The sequence below is a fragment of the Miscanthus floridulus genome, chromosome 18 (genome assembly GCF_019320115.1).
Source record: "Miscanthus floridulus cultivar M001 chromosome 18, ASM1932011v1, whole genome shotgun sequence".
NCBI lineage: Eukaryota > Viridiplantae > Streptophyta > Magnoliopsida > Poales > Poaceae > Miscanthus > Miscanthus floridulus.
Genome location: NC_089597.1, coordinates 24,100,473 through 24,119,107, shown reverse-complemented (window position 1 = coordinate 24,119,107; position 18,635 = coordinate 24,100,473). Strand labels below are relative to the sequence as shown.

Below are 18,635 nucleotides of genomic sequence, written 5' to 3'. Positions count from 1 at the left end.
GGTCTAAGGTTTTTTCGGCACTTGTTTCCAGTAGTGGTGTCTATTGTTGTTAATAGGGGAGGGACCTCCGATGTGACGTTGATTTTGGTATGGTAATTCCTTTTACATCGTCTAATAAAACTTGGGGCAAACTTTCGCCATCCTTTCTAAAAAAATGTTGGTAAATGTAGGAAAACTATGAACTCCACAGATTACAGCCATTTTCGTCAAGTTTAATAACATATTCTGGTACTATTTAAAATAATGATAGCATCATGCAAAACTCTAAATGAAATCACGATAAGAAAAATATAACACATTGCAGTAGGAACATGGCATATAGTCATACATAGAGCAGAATGCAATTGGTATCGTGGAGAACAAGTAGAAAATGGGCTACTTACCATTGACATCTGTATCTCTCCTATATGAGTAGGCCTCCTCTTCCATCCTACTCGTCTTCGAGCCACTCTTCCTGCTACCACCATCTTGAGCTACAATTGTCATATACAAAGTATCTTTATCAGACACCATATAAGAAAGCTGATTTTTCTAAAGCGAAAAGCTTGGTACACTGTTAATAAGCTCCTAATATATTATTTTACTTTAAGTATCTTAACAATCTCAAATGAAAAAACTCAAAACTAGAAAGTTGTAAATCTCATGGAGGGCAACTATTTTTATATAAAAATCTTCATACGTGGTCCTATGAGGCCACTCTTCCTGCTACCGCCATCCTCATACCTCTTATGTTGCATGCAAATCTACTTAAAATAACAAAAGTGTCGAGCTTCAGGTGACGTGCCTGCAGCCAAACAATGCCAAGACCCAGCAGGCACGTGGCGTGCACCAATCTGCGGAGGGACCGGGAGGGCCCCGACGGCTTCCAAATCCTAGAGCGGCACGTCTCGCGTAGGGATACGCCAACATGAGCTGAATTGCTGGGAGGCTTCCGATTTATCTTTGCCAGACTCATTTTCTTACATGTCCTACTCCTAATCACAACACCAACTAGTTTTTTATAATGAAATGTTTTGTACACAGTTTCTAAAGGCATGCATGTTTGCTTGCTTAATGCTATTGGTATTGTGGAGAACAAGTAGAAAATGGGCTACTTACCATTGGCATCTGTATCTCTCCTATATGAGTAGGCCTCCTCTTCCATCCTACTCGTCTTCGAGCCACTTTTCCTGCTACCGCCATCCTGAGCTACAATTGTCATATACAAAGTATCTTTATCTGACACCATATAAGAAAGATGATTTTTCCAAAGCGAAAAGCTTGGTACGCAGTTAATAAGCTCCTAAAATGTTATTTTACTTTCAGTATCTTAACAATCTCAAATAAAAAAACTCAAAACTAGAAAGTTGTAGATCTCATGGAGGGCAACATTTTTATATAAAAATCTTCATACGTGGTCGCATGAGGCCACTATTCCTGCTACCGCCATCCTCATACCTCTCATGTTGCTTGCAAAGCTACTTAAAATAATAAAAATGTCTAGCTTCAGGCGACGTGCCTGCAGCCAAACAATGCCAAGACCCAGCAAGCACGCGATGTGCACCAATCTACGGAGGGACTGGTAGGGCCCGAACGTGATACGCCAACAGGAGCTGAATCGTTGGGAGGCCTCCAATTTATCTTAACTGAATCATTTTCTTACACATCCTACTCCTAATCACAATGCCAACTAGTTTTTTGAAATAAAATGTTTTGTTCACAATTTCTAAAGGCATGCATGATTGCTTGCTTAATGCTATTAGTACTGTGGAGAACAAGTAGAAAATGGGCTACTTACCATTGGCATCTGTATCTCTCCTATATGAGTTGGCCTCCTCTTCCATCCTACTCGTCTTCGAGCCACTCTTCCTGCAACCGCCATCCTGAGCTACAATTGTCATATACAATGCATGTTTGCTTGCTTAGTTCTATCATGAGTTTCAAAGTGTATAGTTAGATGGACAACTCATGACAAAATTAGATGATAGACACTGGGTTTGCATGGATTGAACTCACATGGGGGCATGTTCATCCTAAATGGAATATACCCCTCATTTGTGGGGCGTACACATGCGCTCAAATCAATCTACTATACTAAGCCAACATTTTGCGGCACCCGGGCACCATGCATGCCACACGAGGTGTCATGTGATAGCTGCTCCTTTGTTTTTTTCTCAAGTCGCCAGACTGCACCCAGTTCACCAAAGGCATACTATGTGGATAGTTTGGTCGACTCTTGACGTAGTGACGCAAGACCATATCTCTAGCAGTCCATCATCAGCTTGTCTTGGTACAATTAACAACAAAAGCTTCTAAAGCACATAAAGCTTCCGAAATGTAAAGCTGGTAGCTCTTGAAACAATGGTATGAAGATCAGCTTCTCCTTTCTCTTGAACTACTTCTTTAGTTCTTTGATTTCTTTGGCTTTGGCTCCTTGGCATGAAGAGCCTCAATCAGAATAGTTGTCTAGGTTCTTTAGATAATTTTCCTTCAGTTGCGGTTGTGCACATAGGTCGGCTCCCTAGAGCTATGGGGTTTCTTCTATTTTTTTGCAGGTCTAAGGTTTTTCGGCACTTCTTTCCAGTAGTGGTGTCTGTTGTTGTTAATAGGGGAGGGGCCTCCGATGTGATGTTGATTTTGGTATGGTTTTTCCTTTTACATCGTCTAATAAAACTTGCGGCAAACATTCGCCATCCTTTCTAAAAAAATGTTGGTAAATGTAGGAAAACTATGAACTCCACAGATTACAACCATTTTCGTAAAGTTTAATAACATATTCTAGTACTATTTAAAATAATGATAGCATCATGCAAAACTCTAAATGAAATCAGTATAAGAAAAATATAACACATTGCAGTAGGAACATGGCATATAGTCATACATAGAGCAGAATGCAATTGGTATCGTGGAGAACAAGTAGAAAATGGGCTACTTACCATTGATGTCTGTATCTCTCCTATATGAGTAGGCCTCCTCTTCCATCCTACTCGTCTTCGAGCCACTCTTCCTGCTACCACCATCCTGAGCTACAATTGTCATATACAAAGTATCTTTATCAGACACCATATAAGAAAGATAATTTTTCTAAAGCGAAAAGCTTGGTACGCGGTTAATAAGCTCCAAAAATATTATTTTACTTTAAGTAACTTAACAATCTCAAATGAAAAAACTCAAAACTAGAAAGTTGTAAATTTCATGGAGGGCAACAATTTTTATATAAAAATCTTCAAACATGGTCGTATGAGGCCACTCTTCCTGCTACCGCCATCCTCATACCTCTCATGTTGCATGCAAAGCTACTTAAAATAACAAAAATGTCCAGCTTCTGGTGATGTGCCTGCAGCCAAACAATGCTAAGACCCAGCAGACACACATCGTGCACCAATCTGCGGAGGGACCCAATGGCTTCAAATTCCTAGAGCGACACGAGTCGCGTAGGGATACGCCAACAGGAGTTGAATCGCTGAGCGGTCTCCAATTTATCTTTGCCTGACTCGTGTTCTAACACATCCTACTTCTAATCACAATGCCAACTAGTTTTTTATAATAAAATGTTCTGTACACAATTTCTAAAGGCATGCATGTTTGCTTTCTTAATGCTATTGGTATTGTGGAGTACAAGTAGAAAATGGGCTACTTACCATTGACATATGTATCTCTCCTATATGAGTAGGCCTCCTCTTCTATCCTATTCGTCTTCGAGCCACTCTTCCTGCTACCACCATCCTGAGCTACAATTGTCATATACAAAGTATCTTTATCAAATACAATATAAGAAATATAATTTTTCTAAAGCGAAAAGCTTGGTACGCGGTTAATAAGCTCCTAAAATATTATTTTACTTTAAGTATCTTAACAATCTCAAATGAAAAAAACTCAAAACTAGAAAGTTGTAAATCTCATGGAGGGCAACATTTTTTATATAAAAATCTTCATATGTGGTCGTATGAGGCCACTCTTCCTGCTACCGCTATCCTCATACCTCTCATGTTGCATGCACAGCCACTGAAAATAACAAAAATGTCCTGATTCGGGTGACGTGCCTGCAGCCAAACAATGCCAAGACCCAGTAGACACACATCATGCACCAATCTACGGAGGGACCGGAGGGCCCCAATGGCTTCGAATTCCTAGAGCGACACGAGTCGCGTAGGGATACACCAACAGGAGCTGAATCGCTGGGAGGTCTCCAATTTATCTTTGCCTGACTCATGTTCTAACACATCCTACTCCTAATCACAATGCCAACTAGTTTTTTATAATAAAATGTTCTGTACACAATTTCTAAAGGCAAGCATGTTTGCTTGCTGAATGCTATTGGTATTGTGGAGTACAAGTAGAAAATGGGCTACTTACCATTGACATATGTATCTCTCCTATATGAGTAGGCCTCCTCTTCCATCCTACTCGTCTTGGAGCCACTCTTCCTGCTACCGCTGTCCAGAGCTAAAATTGTCATATACAAAGTATCTTTTTCTGACACCATATGAGAAAGATGATTTTTCTAAAGCGAAAAGCTTGGTACGCGGTTAATAAGCTCCTAAAATATTATTTTACTTTCAGTATCTTAACAATCTCAAATGAAAAAGCTTACAACTAAAAAGTTGTAGATCTCGTGGAGGGCAATAATTTTTATATAAAAATCTTCATACGTGGTCGTATGAGACCACTCTTCCTGCTACCACCATCCTCATACCTCTCATGTTGCATGAAAAGCTACTTAAAATAATAAAAATGTCTAGCTTCAGGTGATGTGCCTGCAGCCAAACAATGCCAAGACCCAGCAGACACACGACGTGCGCCAATCTGCGGAGGGAACGGGAGGGCCCCAGTGGTTTCCAATTCCTAGAGCGACACGAGTCGCGTAGGGATACGCCAACTGGAGCTGAATCGCTGGGAGGCCTCCAATTTATCTTTGCCTGACTCATGTTCTAACACATCCTACTCCTAATCACAATGCCAACTAGTTTTCTATAATAAAATGTTTTGTACACAATTTCTAATGGCATGCAAGTTTGCTTTCTTAATGCTATTGGTATTGTGGAGTACAAGTAGAAAATGGGCTACTTACCGTTGACATCTGTATCTCTCCTATATGAGTAGGCCTCCTCTTCCATCCTACTCGTCTTCGAGCCACTCTTCCTGCTACCGCCATCCTGAGCTACAATTGTCATATACAAAGTATCTTTTTCTGACATCATATAAGAAAGATGATTTTTCTAAAGCGAAAAACTTGGTACGTGGTTAATAAGCTCCTAAAATATTATTTTACTTTCAGTATCTTAACAATCTTAAATGAAAAATCTCAAAACTAGAAAGTTATAAATCTCATGGAGGGCAACAATTTTAATATAAAAGTCTTCATACGTGGTCGTATGAGGCTACTCTTCCTACTACCGCCATCATCATACCTCTCATGTTGCATGCAAAGAAACTTAAAATAACAAAAATGTCCAGCTTCTGGTGATGTGCCTGCAGCCAAACAATGCCAAGACCCAGCAGACACACATCGTGCACCAATCTACGGAGGGACCGCGAGGGCCCCAATGGCATCCAATTCCTAGAGCGACACGAGTCGCGTAGGGGTATGCCAACAGGAGCTGAATCACTGGGAGGCCTCCAATTTATCTTTGCCTGACTCATGTTCTAACACATCCTACTCCTAATCACAATGCCAACTGGTTTTTTATAATAAAATGTTTTGTACACAATTTCTAAAGGCATGCATGTTTGCTTGCTGAATCCTATTGGTATTGTGAAGAACAAGTAGAAAATGGGCTACTTACCATTGACATCTATATCTCTCCTATATGAGTAGGCCTCCTCTTCCATCCTACTCATCTTCGAGCCACTCTTCCTACTACCACCATCCTGAGCTACAATTTTCATATACAAAGTATCTTTATCGGACACCATATGAGAAAGATGATTTTTCTAAAGCCAAAGGCTCGGTACGCAGTTAATAAGCTCCTAAAATATTATTTTACTTTGAATATCTTAATAATCTCAAATGAAAAAGCTTACAACAAAAAAGTTGTAGATCTCGTGGAGGGCAACAATTTTTATATAAAAATCTTCATACGTGGTCATATGAGGCCACTCTTCCTGCTACCACCATCCTCATACCTCTCATGTTGCATGCAAAGCTACTTAAAATAATAAAATTGTCTAGCTTCAGGTGATGTGCCTGCAACCAAACAATGCCAAGACCCAGCAGACACACGGCGTGCGCCAATCTACAGAGGGACCGGGAGGGCCCCGATGGCTTCCAATTCCTAGAGCAACACATGTCGCATAGGCATACACCAATAGGACCTGAATTGCTCGGAGGCCTCCAATTTATCTTTGCCTGACTCATTTTCTAATGCATCCTACTCCTAATCACAACACCAATTAGTTTTTTACAATAAAATTTTTGTACACAATTTCTAAAGGCATGCATGTTTGCTTCCTTAGTTCTATCATGAATTTCAAAGTGTTTAGTTAGATGGACAAGTCATGACAAAATGAGATGATCCACACTAGGTTTACTTGGGTTGAAGTCACAATTGGGAATGTTCATCCTAAATGGAATATACCCCTCGTTTACACATGTGCTCAAATCAATCTACTATACTAAGCCAACATTTTGCGGCACCCGGGCACCATGCATGCCACACGAGGTGTCATGTGATAGCTGCTCCTTTGTTTTTTTCTCAAGTCGCCAGACCGCACCCAGTTCACCAAAGGCATACTATGTGGATAGTTTGGTCGACTCTTGACGTAGTGACGCAAGACCATATCTCTAGCAGTCCATCATCAGCTTGTCTTGGTACAATTAACAACAAAAGCTTCTAAAGCACATAAAGCTTCCGAAATGTAAAGCTGGTAGCTCTTGAAACAATGGTATGAAGATCAGCTTCTCCTTTCTCTTGAACTACTTCTTTAGTTCTTTGATTTCTTTGGCTTTGGCTCCTTGGCATGAAGAGCCTCAATCAGAATAGTTGTCTAGGTTCTTTAGACAATTTTCCTTCAGTTGCGGTTGTGCACATAGGTCGGCTCCCTAGAGCTATGGGGTTTCTTCTATTTTTTTGTAGGTCTAAGGTTTTTTCGGCACTTCTTTCCAGTAGTGGTGTCTGTTGTTGTTAATAGGGGAGGGGCCTCCGATGTGATGTTGATTTTCGTATGGTTTTTCCTTTTACATCGTCTAATAAAACTTGCGGCAAACTTTCACCATCCTTTCGAAAAAAATGTTGGTAAATGTTGGAAAACTATGAACTCCACACATTACAGCCATTTTCGCAAAGTTTAATAACATATTCTAGTACTATTTAAAATAATGATAGCATCATGCAAAACTCTAAATGAAATCAGGATAAGAAAAATATAACACATTGCAGTAGGAACATGGCATATAGTCATACATAGAGCAAAATGCAATTGGTATCGTGGAGAACAAGTAGAAAATGGGCTACTTACCATTGACATCTGTATCTCTCCTATATGAGTAGGCCTCCTCTTCCATCCTACTCGTCTTCGAGCCACTCTTCCTACTACCACCATCCTGAGCTACAATTGTCATATACAAAGTATCTTTATCAGACACCATATAAGAAAGATAATTTTTCTAAAGCGAAAAGCTTGGTACGCAGTTAATAAGCTCCTAAAATATTATTTTACTTTAAGTATCTTAACAATCTCAAATGAAAAAACTCAAAACTAGAAAGTTGTAAATCTCAAGGAGGGCAACAATTTTTATATAAAAATCTTCATACGTGGCCGTATGAGGCCAGTCTTCCTGCTACCGCCATCCTCATACCTCTCATGTTGCATGCAAAGCTACTTAAAATAACAAAAATGTCCACCTTCTGGTGACGTGCCTACAGCCAAACAATGCCAAGACCGAGCAGACACACATCGTGCACAAATCTACGGAGGGGCCGGGAGGGCCCCAATGGCTTCGAATTCCTAGAGCGACACGGGTCGCGTAGGGATACGCCAACAGGAGCTGAATCACTCAGAGGTCTCCAATTTATCTTTGCCTGGCTCATGTTCTAACACATCCTACTCCTAATCACAATGCCAACTAGTTTTTTATAATAAAATGTTCTGTACATAATTTCTAAAGGCATGCAAGTTTGCTTTCTTAATGCTATTGGTATTGTGGAGTACAAGTAGACAATGGGCTACTTACCATTGACATCTGAATCTCTCCTATATGAGTAGGCCTCCTCTTCCATCCTACTCGTCTTTGAGCCACTCTTCCTGCTACCGCCATCCTGAGCTAAAATTGCTATATACAAAGTATCTTTTTCTGACACCATATAAGAAAGATGATTTTTCTAAAGCGAAAAGCTTGGTACGCGGTTAATAAGCTCCTAAAATATTATTTTACTTTCAGTATCTTAACAATCTTAAATGAAAAATCTCAAAACTAGAGTTATAAATCTCATGGAGGGCAACAATTTTAATATAAAAGTCTTCATACGTGGTCGTATGAGGCTACTATTCCTACTACCGCCATCATCATACCTCTCATGTTGCATGCAAAGAAACTTAAAATAACAAAAATGTCCAGCTTCTGGTGATGTGCGTGCAGCCAAACAATGCCAAGACCCAGTAGACACACATCGTGCACCAATTTGCGGAGGGACCGGGAGGGCCCCAATGGCTTCCAATTCCTAGAGCAACACGAGTTGTGTAGGGATACGCCAACAGGAGCTGAATCGCTGGGAGGCCTCCAATTTATCTTTGCCTGACTCGTGTCTAACACATCCTACTCCTAATCACAATGCCAACTAGTTTTTTATAATAAAATGTTTTGTACACAATTTCTAAAGGCATGCATGTTTGCTTGCTGAATGCTATTGGTATTGTGGAGAACAAGTAGAAAATGTGCTACTTACCATTGACATCTGTATCTCTCCTATATGAGTAGGCCTCCTCTTCCATCCTACTCATCTTCGAGCCACTCTTCCTGCTACCGCCATCCTGAGCTACAATTGTCATATACAAAGCATCTTTATCTGACACCATATGAGAAAGATGATTTTTCTAAAGCGAAAAGCTTGGTACACAGTTAATAAGCTCCTAAAATATTATTTTACTTTGAATATCTGAAACATCTCAAATGAAAAAGCTTACAACTTAAAAGTTGTAGAAGGCAACAATTTTTATATAAAAATCTTCATACGTGGTCGTATGAGGCCACTCTTCCTGCTACCACCATCCTCATACCTCTCATGTTGCATGGAAAGCTACTTAAAATAATAAAAATGTCTAGCTTCAGGTGATGTGCCTGCAGCCAAACAATGCCAAGACCCAGCAGACACACGGCGTGCGCCAATCTACAGAGGGACCGGGAGGACCCTAATGGCTTCCAATTCCTAGAGCGACACGTGTCGCATAGGAATACACCAATAGGAGCTGAATCGCTCGGCGGCCTCCAATTTATCTTTGCCTGACTCATTTTCTAACGCATCCTACTCCTAATCACAACACCATTTAGTTTTTTACAATAAAATTTTTGTACATAATTTCTAAAGGCATGCATGTTTGCTTCCTTAGTTCTATCATGAGTTTCAAAGTGTTTAGTTAGATGGACAAGTCATGACAAAATGAGATGATCCACACTAGGTTTACTTGGGTTGAAGTCACAATTGGGCATGTTCATCCTAAATGGAATATACCCCTTGTTTGTGGGGCGTACACATGTGCTCAAACCAATCTACTAGACTAAGCCAACATTTTGCAACACCCGGGCACCATGCATGCCACACGAGGTTTCCTATCATAGCTGCTCCTTTGTTTTTTCTCAAGTCGCCAGACCGCACCTAGTTCACCAAAGGCATACTATGTGGATCGTTTGGTCGACTCTTGACGTAGTGACGCAAGACCATATCTCTAGCAGTCCATCATCAGCTTGTCTTGGTACAATTAACAACAAAAGCTTCTAAAGCACATAAAGCTTCCGAAATGTAAAGCTAGTAGCTCTTGAAACAATGGTAGGAAGATCAGCTTCTCCTTTCTCTTGAACTACTTCTGTGGTTCTTTGACTTCTTTGGCTTTGGCTCCACGGCATGAAGAGCCTCAATCAGAATTGTGGTCTACGTTCTTTAGACAGTTTTCCTTCAGTTGTGGTTGTGCACATTGGTCGGCTCCATAGAGCTATAGGGGTTCTTTTGTTTTTTCGTAGGTCTAAGGTTTTTTCGACGCTTGTTTCCAGAAATGGTGTCTGTTGTTGTTAACAGGGGAGGGGCCTCCGATGTGATGTTGATTTTTATATGGTTTTTCCTTTTACATCGTCTAATAAAACTTGCGGCAAACTTTTGCCATCCTTTCTAAAAAATAATGATAAATGTAGGAAAACTATGAACTCCACAGGTTACAACCATTTTCGCCAAGTTTATTAACATATGCTAGTACTATTTAAAATAATGATAGCATCATGCAAAACTCTAAATGAAATCAGGATAAGAAAAATGTAACACATTTGCAGTAGGAACATGGCATATAGTCCTGCATAGAGCAGAATGCTATTGGTATTGTGGAGAACAAGTAGAAAATGGGCTACTTACCATTGACATCTCTATCTCTCCTATATGGGTAGGCCTCCTCTTCCGTCCTACTCGTCTTCGAGCCAGTCTTCATGCTATCGTCATCCTAAGCTACAATTGTCATATACAAAGTATCTTTAACGGACATCGTATAAGATGATTTTTCTAAAGCGAAAAGCTTGGTACGCGGTTAATAAGCTCCTAAAATATTATTTTACTTTGAGTATCTTAACAATCTCAAATGAAAAAACTCAAAACTAGAAACTTGTAAATCTCATGGAGGGCAACAATTTTTTTATAAAAGTCTTCATACGTGGTCGTATGAGGCCACTCTTCCTGCTACCGCCATCCTCATACCTCTCATGTTGCATGCAAAGCTACTTAAAATAATAAAAATGTCTAGCTTCAGGTGACGTGCCTACAGCCAAACAATGCTAAGACCTAGCAGACACGCGGTGTGTTCCAATCTGCGGAAGGACCGGGAGAGCCCTGACGGCTTCCAAATCCTAGAGCGGCACATGTTGCGTAGGGATATGGCAACAAGAGCCAAATCGATGGGAGGCCTCCAATTTATCTTTGCCTGACTCATTTTCTAACACATCATATTCCTACTCACAATGCCAACTAGTTTTTTATAATAAGATGTTTTGTACACAATTTCTAAAGGCATGCATGTTTGCTTGCTTAGTTCTATCGTGAGTTTCAATTACTTATCATGTGTTTAGTTAGATGGACAAATCATGAGAAAATGAGATGATCCACACTGGGTTTGCTAGGGTTGAAGTCACATGGGGGCATGATCATCCTATATGGAATATCCCTCGTTTGTGGGACATACACATGGGCTCAAATCAATCTAGAGGACTAAGCCAACATTTTGCGGCACCAGGGCACCATGCATGCCACACATGTTTTACTATCATAGTTGCTCCTTTTTTTTTGAAGTCGCTAGGCCACACCCAGTTCATAAAAGCGAACCAAAATGCATATCTTATGGGCCTACATGGAACTGCTCCACAAACTTTGTCATTGAGCATCTCCACAAAAAACTGATGTTTGTGGAACAACTCTTTAGATGCTCTCACAACTCCACCATTTTCAATAGAGTAGAGTTTACTCTGCCAACTCTGACAAGGTTTATGATTTGAACTGGAGGTTAGGATCTAGGTGCTCTCACAACTCCACAATTTGAGCATCTATTTTGCTAAAAATTATGGAGCGGAGCAGTCCCAAACAAACATCTCAATTCTACGCATAATTATACAACAAACTCGGTAAAAGAACATAATGTGATACACACTACTACATTAAAGGTTATTAGAGACGGTCAAAATTGATTTTCAAAGGCGGGCAAATAGTCTGCCTCTAGTTTAACGTATGTGTAAATCTGGATTCCAGAGGCAACCAAATGCTCGCCTCTAGAAATAGATTATAAAACCAAAAAAATCAAAAGCCCATTGGTGATCCTGTTTCAGAGCCCACCATCGAGCCCGCCTCCTTCCTCGCGTCTGTCGTCACTGCTAGTGTGGCCCTGTGAATCTACCACCGTCGGGAGAGGCACCGCACGACCACCGTGCGTGTGCCTACCATGGATCCACCGCCATTGGGAGAGGGCCAACATGGCCCCCGTGCGTAAGCCCAATGTGGATCCGCCGCCGCTAAGAGAGTGCCCACGTAGCCCCCGCACTATCACATCCGGCCCAATCTGGAGTTTGGCCCAGAGTGGTCCATGTGCATGTTAATGAGATATTGTGAGGGGGTAAGTCTCACCATGGTTGTTTAGGGTGGGTTAGACCAGCATATAAGGCTTCTAGTCTAGAGACCACCTATGTCCCACCTGGGTGCATGTTAATGAGATATTGTGGGGGGTTTAGTCCCACCTTGGTTGTTTAGGGGGTGATGGACTCTAGAAGCCTTATATGATGGTCTAACCCACCCTAAACAACCAAGGTGGGACTAACCCCCCCCCCCCACAATATCTCAATAACATGCATATGGGCCACTCTGGGCCAAACTCCAAACTGGACAGGATATGACATACACCCCCCTCAAAGGGCCTGACATCCTCGTCGGCCCAACACACACACAACTAGGCAAACAATGACCAGGAATGTTCCCTCTTAGCACATGCAACCATACGTCTAGTGTTGGCACATGTACCATGTCGTGCACCCCGTAGGGCCTACATGCGTAATGAAGTCCATGTCCACGCCCCTGACCTGCATGCGCCTATGGCCATGAAGGTCGGCTCTTATACCATTTGTAACGCCCTAGAGTCCAAACGACTTAGATCCACTCTACACGCTGAATGAACCACACCTACTACCATCCCACTTACGTTTTCGTCCTCGCTTCATGTAAAAGGATTAACCCAGGGATGATGGGATGTATTCTAGAAGCCCTATGTGCTAGTCTAACCCACCCTAAACAACCAAGGTGAGACTAACCTCCCCCCCCCACAATATCTCATTAACATGCACATGGGCCACTCTGGGCCAAACTCCAAACTAGGCCGGATGTGACACGCACGTGCACCTGCCGTAGATCCACCACCGTCGAGAGGGCCCCCCAAGAGCGCCCACCACCATAGGTCTACCGCCACTGGAAGGGCCCTACACGGTAGCCACCGCTAGAAAGCCTCACGTAGTTGCCAACGACGTTGAGGCTGTCATCATTGTCGCCCCTACTCCAAGAGAGATGAGAGAGGGTCTAAATCTGAGAGAGCTGAGAGAGCCGGTTGAGAGACAAAGCTGAGGAGCATTCAAACCCTAATTCATGTATATATACATGAACATAGGTAACAGACCTCTTGGGCCTCGGGCCTTTATTCTAAGATAGACTTCTTAAGAGGCCTACATCTGAAAATGATTTCTATTTTCAAAGACAATCCTCTTAAGAGGTCCATCTCTATTAATGTCCTTTGAGAGACAAACTATTTTTTACCACCTCTATAAATCTATTTTGAGAGACAAGCAATTTGTGACCGTACCAATCAATCCCAATATTAATTATGAAGTCATTCTTGATTTTTTTCATAGCTAAAAGGCTCTTTCTAATGTGACTTTTACAATGGGCAAAGTCAACACTAATACAATTAGCTAATAGACTAATTCCAAAATTAAAGTCAACACTAAGAACGTGATTTTCATAGCTAAAAGGCTCTTTCTACCCTCATCCTCGTGTGAAACTAAGCAATAGCCAACATACCAAATAGACGAGGAAGATGAATCATTCCTTTGTCACCATTGGCTCAAGGGTGTGGCCACTGATGGGGAAGACGAATTCATGGCGATACACACATAGAGGCATCATCTCAGCACCAAATCTGAAGCTCCCAACCTCATGTGCCCATGCGAATATAGTGGTGGAGGCACCGTCCACCACAGCGCCACCTGAGTAGCAGAGTTCAGACTTCCTGTGGGGAGCCGCAGAGGCAGTGCAAAGTTGATATGGCAACGGGGCTATCCCCATCGGGTTTTGACGGAATGTTTTGATCCCCGCGACACAGAAATCTCTCGCTCCTCGTCCCTGTCCCCAAACGGGGATATCAGCCCTAATTGGGACCCCATCCCCAATTAATTGCCGCAAGACAATATACAAAAATGATTTAACAAGGAAACTATAGCATAAATTGCTTAGCACTACCTACTACAACATAGCATAATTAGTACTACAGTCTACAACATGCCTACTATCTTGAATCCCTAGATCAAAAGCTACTGTAAACCACTGCCTACTACAACATGCCAACAATAAAAAGATGTAATGTAAATGTAGTAAGTACTAACCTATGCTTGTAGGTTGGAGCTGTCTTCAAGTAGGGGTGCTTTAGGCTAGAACCTTTGGCCAATGGTGGTTGGGGAACGAGCTTCGAGTCACCTGTAGCAACGATGGCTTTAGTGGATGATGTCGGTGGAGCTTTTTTCTTCTCAACCATGGATCTAATAGTAGGTCGACTTGATCAACGTCCAGCAGTGGCGGCTAGCTAGGATCTGGTGGTTGGATGTCGAGCTTGACAGCAATAGCGATCGGCACTGGTGCGGTGGTGGCGGTCTTGTTTGGTTCTAGTGCATCGGTGGCGGGATCCATTGGTGCCGGAGCTGGATCCGATGGTGGGACAGTCAGATGCTTTGGCATCCCTTGAGGAGGGACGGTCACATAGGGAATGGGGTTAGTAGTTAGTAAACGATGAGCTACTAGGAGAGATGAAGGAGCTGCAAGTTGGGGTTAAGAACTAGAGGAGGAAGAAGTTCTTCACCGGCCATCTTCCACGCTGGCTGCAGATCTTGACGGTGATGCCATGAGAACTCTCTCTTGTAGGTTGCGATGACTCTCTCTCTCCCTCTTCGCCTTGCAGTCTAGCTGGTGGTTAGGTCGCTCCTCGTACGCGATTCACGAGTTGCGTCGAGGGAAAGGAGGACCGAGTGAGCGGTGGCCATGCCTATTCTGCCGCTCGGGTGACGGCCGCCGTTCACTCGATCCACATTTCCCTAGTCTCGTTGGTGGCTAGTCGCTCCTCGCTCGCGATTCACAAGTTGCTTCGAGGGAAAGGAGGACCGGGCGAGCGGCGATCGCATATGTTCTGCTGCTCGGTGACGGCTGGGAGGTAGGAAGGAATTGAAGCTAGGGTTACTAGGAAAACTTTCCTTTTATACTTCATAGTTGGGCTTCGAACTAGGCCACTAAATTACTGGGCCTTGCCTTGTGTGCTAGCCATAACGAAACGGGGATCGAGGACGGGGACGAAGGGAACATTCCTAGCCCCGCCTCACCCGGTGGGACCCCTTTTGGTTTGTTAAGCCGCCAGCGGGGATCAAAATTTTCTCATCTATGTCCCCTAATAGATGAAATCCCCCATCCGGGATTGGGGCCCGTTTCCATCTCTAGTGCAGAGCTTGCAGCGGCCGATGGCTTTGCGGTGTCAAGAACACGTGTGGGCAGGCTACAAGCAACTACAGGTTTGCGACAGCGGGTGTGTCCATAGGTGATGTAGGAATTGAGAGATAGGGCTTCTAACAGGCTAAGGCCCTCATAAGGATTGTGCTTTAGGAGGCGGTTTGAGAGCAACTAGGACGGCATAAAACCCGATGAGGATTGTTTTCCCCCATTTTATTCTCCATGGAGGACTAAACCATCTCTATCATCATCCCCTAACAAAGAATTCCCCATGAGAAATTTGGGATGTGCAGTTGCTATCTCTGTCACCATAGCCACTCATTGAATGAGGGTAACTTTTTCCTTTTAAATCCGTGTTAAACTAATCTCATCCTCTAAGACCGTCTCCAATGGATGACCCATATGGAGACCCAAACCCAAAATGGGTCATGGATGGTACTATATTAGCCTCCAACAGAATACCTATATGCGAGACCTATTTTGGGTTACAGCAAAGGCATAACCCAAATATAAGTATTCTCTCTCCTGGAGACTCATTTACAGAAAGGGTTCTCTTTTGGGTCATGTTGCTGGAGAAGACAAAAATTGGGTATTAAACCCTTTGCCTATATCGTTACTCAAATATGAAATTGGTCTTGTATTTTGGATGATGTTGTTGGAGATAGTCTAAGCGCGTCCTAGACCATTTGTAAATAGCTAGTCTTGATAAGATTTTATTGGCCGCGGAGGAGTGAGAACACGGTGCTAACACCTGCGGACTCGCTAGTCGCGCACATACTGCTAGAAGACTTCCTTTCACAGCCCCTCCGCCATCTCGTGAAAACGCTGCATGCTTTTCTATTTTTTTTTATTGTTTTCAAGCCGGCGATTTAACATTGCCGTTGAGGACGTCCTAATAGAGAATTGCTCACATAGATATCTAAAATGGTGTGTACAGTACAATTTTTTTTGTGTACACTTTTATTGTCGGCCCATTCATAGAGCAAAAGAAAATGTATCCACCAATTGCTATTTGCGTCCGACCTATAGCAAAAGTGCATCACTCACACACACCATAGCTTCGAAGAGTTGCCTGTGTTGTCGGCGCCAGGTCAGCATCGCACTTCCGGTAGTCCAATCCATCCCCGTCCAAGGTCCCCGACGCCACGCCCTCTTCCTGCTCGGCGAAATGGCGGTCAGGCACCTCCACCTCGAGATCGCCTCCCGGACGCTGGTCCGTGCCTCGCACCCGCCGCCGGGCTTCCCCTCCGTCCTCACCGTCTCCAACCTCGACCTCGTCCTCGGGCCGTTCCCCATCTTCCTCGTCTCAATCTACGCCGCCCCCGCCGCCGGCCTCGACGCGGTCCTCGCCACCGTGCGCGCCACCTTGCCGTCCTACCTCTCCCGCCTCTTCCCCTTCGCCGGCCGCGTCGTTCTCGACCCGGAGACCAAGATCCCCGAGGTCGCTTGCAACAACGCCGGCGCCGAGCTCGTCGTCGCCGACGCCGCGGTGCCGCTCGCGGCCGTTGACTTCTCGGAGGTCGACCAGTCGCTGGGGCTCATCCAGATACCCTTCGACGCGACCCTCGCCTTGTCAGTGCAGCTGGTCCGGTTCGCGTGCGGCGGGTTCGCGCAGACGCTGGCCACGAGCCACCTCCTTGCGGACGGCCGGGCGTTCACCTTCCTGCTGACAGCGCTCGCCGAGATGATCCGCGACGGCGGCCTCTCCCGCGAGCCCCTGCTCGACCGGTCCCTGTTCAAGCCGCGGTCGCCGCCGCGGTACAGCGCGTCGCTGGACGCCGAGTTCGCCCGGTTCACGCCGGAGACCATGATCAATCCCCTCCTAACCGCGACCATCCGGCGGCGGCTGTACCGCATCGACGCGGCCGACCTCGCGGCGCTGCAGGCCGCGGCGTCGTCTCCCGGCCGCGGGGGCCGCCGCGCGTCGCGGTTCGTGGCGCTGTGCGCGCACGTGTGGAAGCTCCTCGCGCGCGCCGTCGGCGACGCCAACCCCAGCTGCCGGATGGCGTGGATCGTCGACGGGCGGAAGCAGGTGGAGCCGTGGGACGGCGCGCTGGACCGCTACATCGGGAACGTGGTGACGTACACGACCCGCGAGACGAGCGTGGCGGAGCTGCTGCGCGCGCCGCTCCCCGAGGTGGCGGCCACGGTGCGCGCGGCCATCGCGGGGGTCATGACCGCGGCGCGGTTCCAGGATCTGGCGGACTGGATGGAGGAGCGGAAGGCGGCGTTCAGGGACGGCGGCAAGTGGACGGAGGCGGTGAACCTGGGGCTCGGGAGCCCCGCGCTCATCATCTCCGGGCTGCTCCCGTTCGCCATCGACGGGGACCTCGGGTTCGGGAAGCCCAGCCTCGTGATGCCGTGGGTGCGCCACGGCCGGCTGGGGTCCGCGTCCGTGACGGTGGTGCCCAGCCCCAGCGGCGACGGGTCGTGGTTCTTCGGCGCCACCAGGATGTGGCCACGGCTCATGGAGGTGGTCGAATCCGACCCTTTGCTGAAGCCGGCAGCGAACCTGGGGATGGCGACGCCGACGGCGGCGGCATCCCGTCTGTGACTGTGCTCGCGCTGGCAGTACCGGTATCGTCTAAAATAAAATCGAGTGCTAACATCTTATTTTGAAATGTTGTTGAACTATATTCTAACTTTCATTTAACTCTGCATATATTTAGAATGATTATGACTGAAATTATATGTAAACAAATCATATATATAATTAATTCTTAGGCAGCTTTATTTATATATTTTATTAAAGTTCAGTATAGTACATGAAAATGTTCTATTCCTATTCCTTCAAAAAAAAATGTTAATTTCCTAGGGAGAGAGAAAAGAACGGAATGGACACCGGTATATGATAGTGAGTGAGCACCCAACGCCCCTCTTGTGTCTTGCTCTTGACTTCTTGAATTTTTGCTTCTACGAATTCCTTTTGAAGTTTACAAACATAAACCTCCTTGAAGACTCAAATTTATTCTATATTTCTATGAATTCCTTTGGAAGCTTAAACTTCCAAGAAAGACGAACTGTTTGCTTGGTTGGTGCCTTGAAAACTTTTTATGAATGATTTAAGATTTGAATGCGACTTAGGCCCCGTTCGCTGGTCTGAAACTTGGCTGAAACTGGCTGAAAAATACTGTTCCGGCTGAATTATTGTGAGAGAAAAACACTGTTCCGGCTGAAAAAAGAAGCCGAATAAACCGAATATGGGGTAAGCCGAACATGGCCTTA

General features: G+C 44.5%; 2 protein-coding genes across 2 annotated transcripts; one reads left to right on the top strand and one right to left on the bottom strand.

The window, feature by feature from the left end:
* Positions 1-235: 235 nt before the first annotated feature.
* On the bottom strand, positions 236-10,608 carry LOC136523489 (suppressor protein SRP40-like). The gene is made up of 13 exons (XM_066517158.1): positions 10,536-10,608; positions 8,865-8,984; positions 8,153-8,272; positions 7,438-7,527; positions 5,766-5,855; positions 5,051-5,170; positions 4,336-4,455; positions 3,621-3,710; positions 2,916-3,005; positions 1,778-1,867; positions 1,099-1,218; positions 384-473; positions 236-264 (listed from the first exon to the last, which is right to left on the bottom strand). Exons 1-13 carry the CDS (start codon positions 10,606-10,608, stop codon positions 236-238), a joined length of 1,242 nt encoding a protein of 413 aa, XP_066373255.1.
* Positions 10,609-16,452: 5,844 nt separating this feature from the next.
* On the top strand, positions 16,453-18,140 carry LOC136522120 (hydroxycinnamoyltransferase 2-like). Its single transcript, XM_066515909.1, has one exon. The coding sequence runs from the start codon at positions 16,579-16,581 to the stop codon at positions 17,962-17,964; it is 1,386 nt and encodes a 461-aa protein (XP_066372006.1). The 5' UTR covers positions 16,453-16,578; the 3' UTR covers positions 17,965-18,140.
* Positions 18,141-18,635: the final 495 nt, after the last annotated feature.

What these genes read in the sequence shown, in the direction of transcription:
- LOC136523489 (XM_066517158.1), bottom strand. Translation starts at nt 10,608, where the DNA reads ATGAAGACTGGCTCGAAGACGAGTAGGACGGAAGAGGAGGCCTACCCA. An exon ending in GAGAGATACAGATGTCAATG is followed by an intron (nt 8,273 to 8,864) that starts GTAAGTAGCACA and finishes ATATGGTGTCAG; the next exon opens with AAAAAGATACTTTGTATATA. An exon ending in GAGAGATATAGATGTCAATG is followed by an intron (nt 5,171 to 5,765) that starts GTAAGTAGCCCA and finishes ATATGATGTCAG; the next exon opens with AAAAAGATACTTTGTATATG.
- LOC136522120 (XM_066515909.1), top strand. Translation starts at nt 16,579, where the DNA reads ATGGCGGTCAGGCACCTCCACCTCGAGATCGCCTCCCGGACGCTGGTC.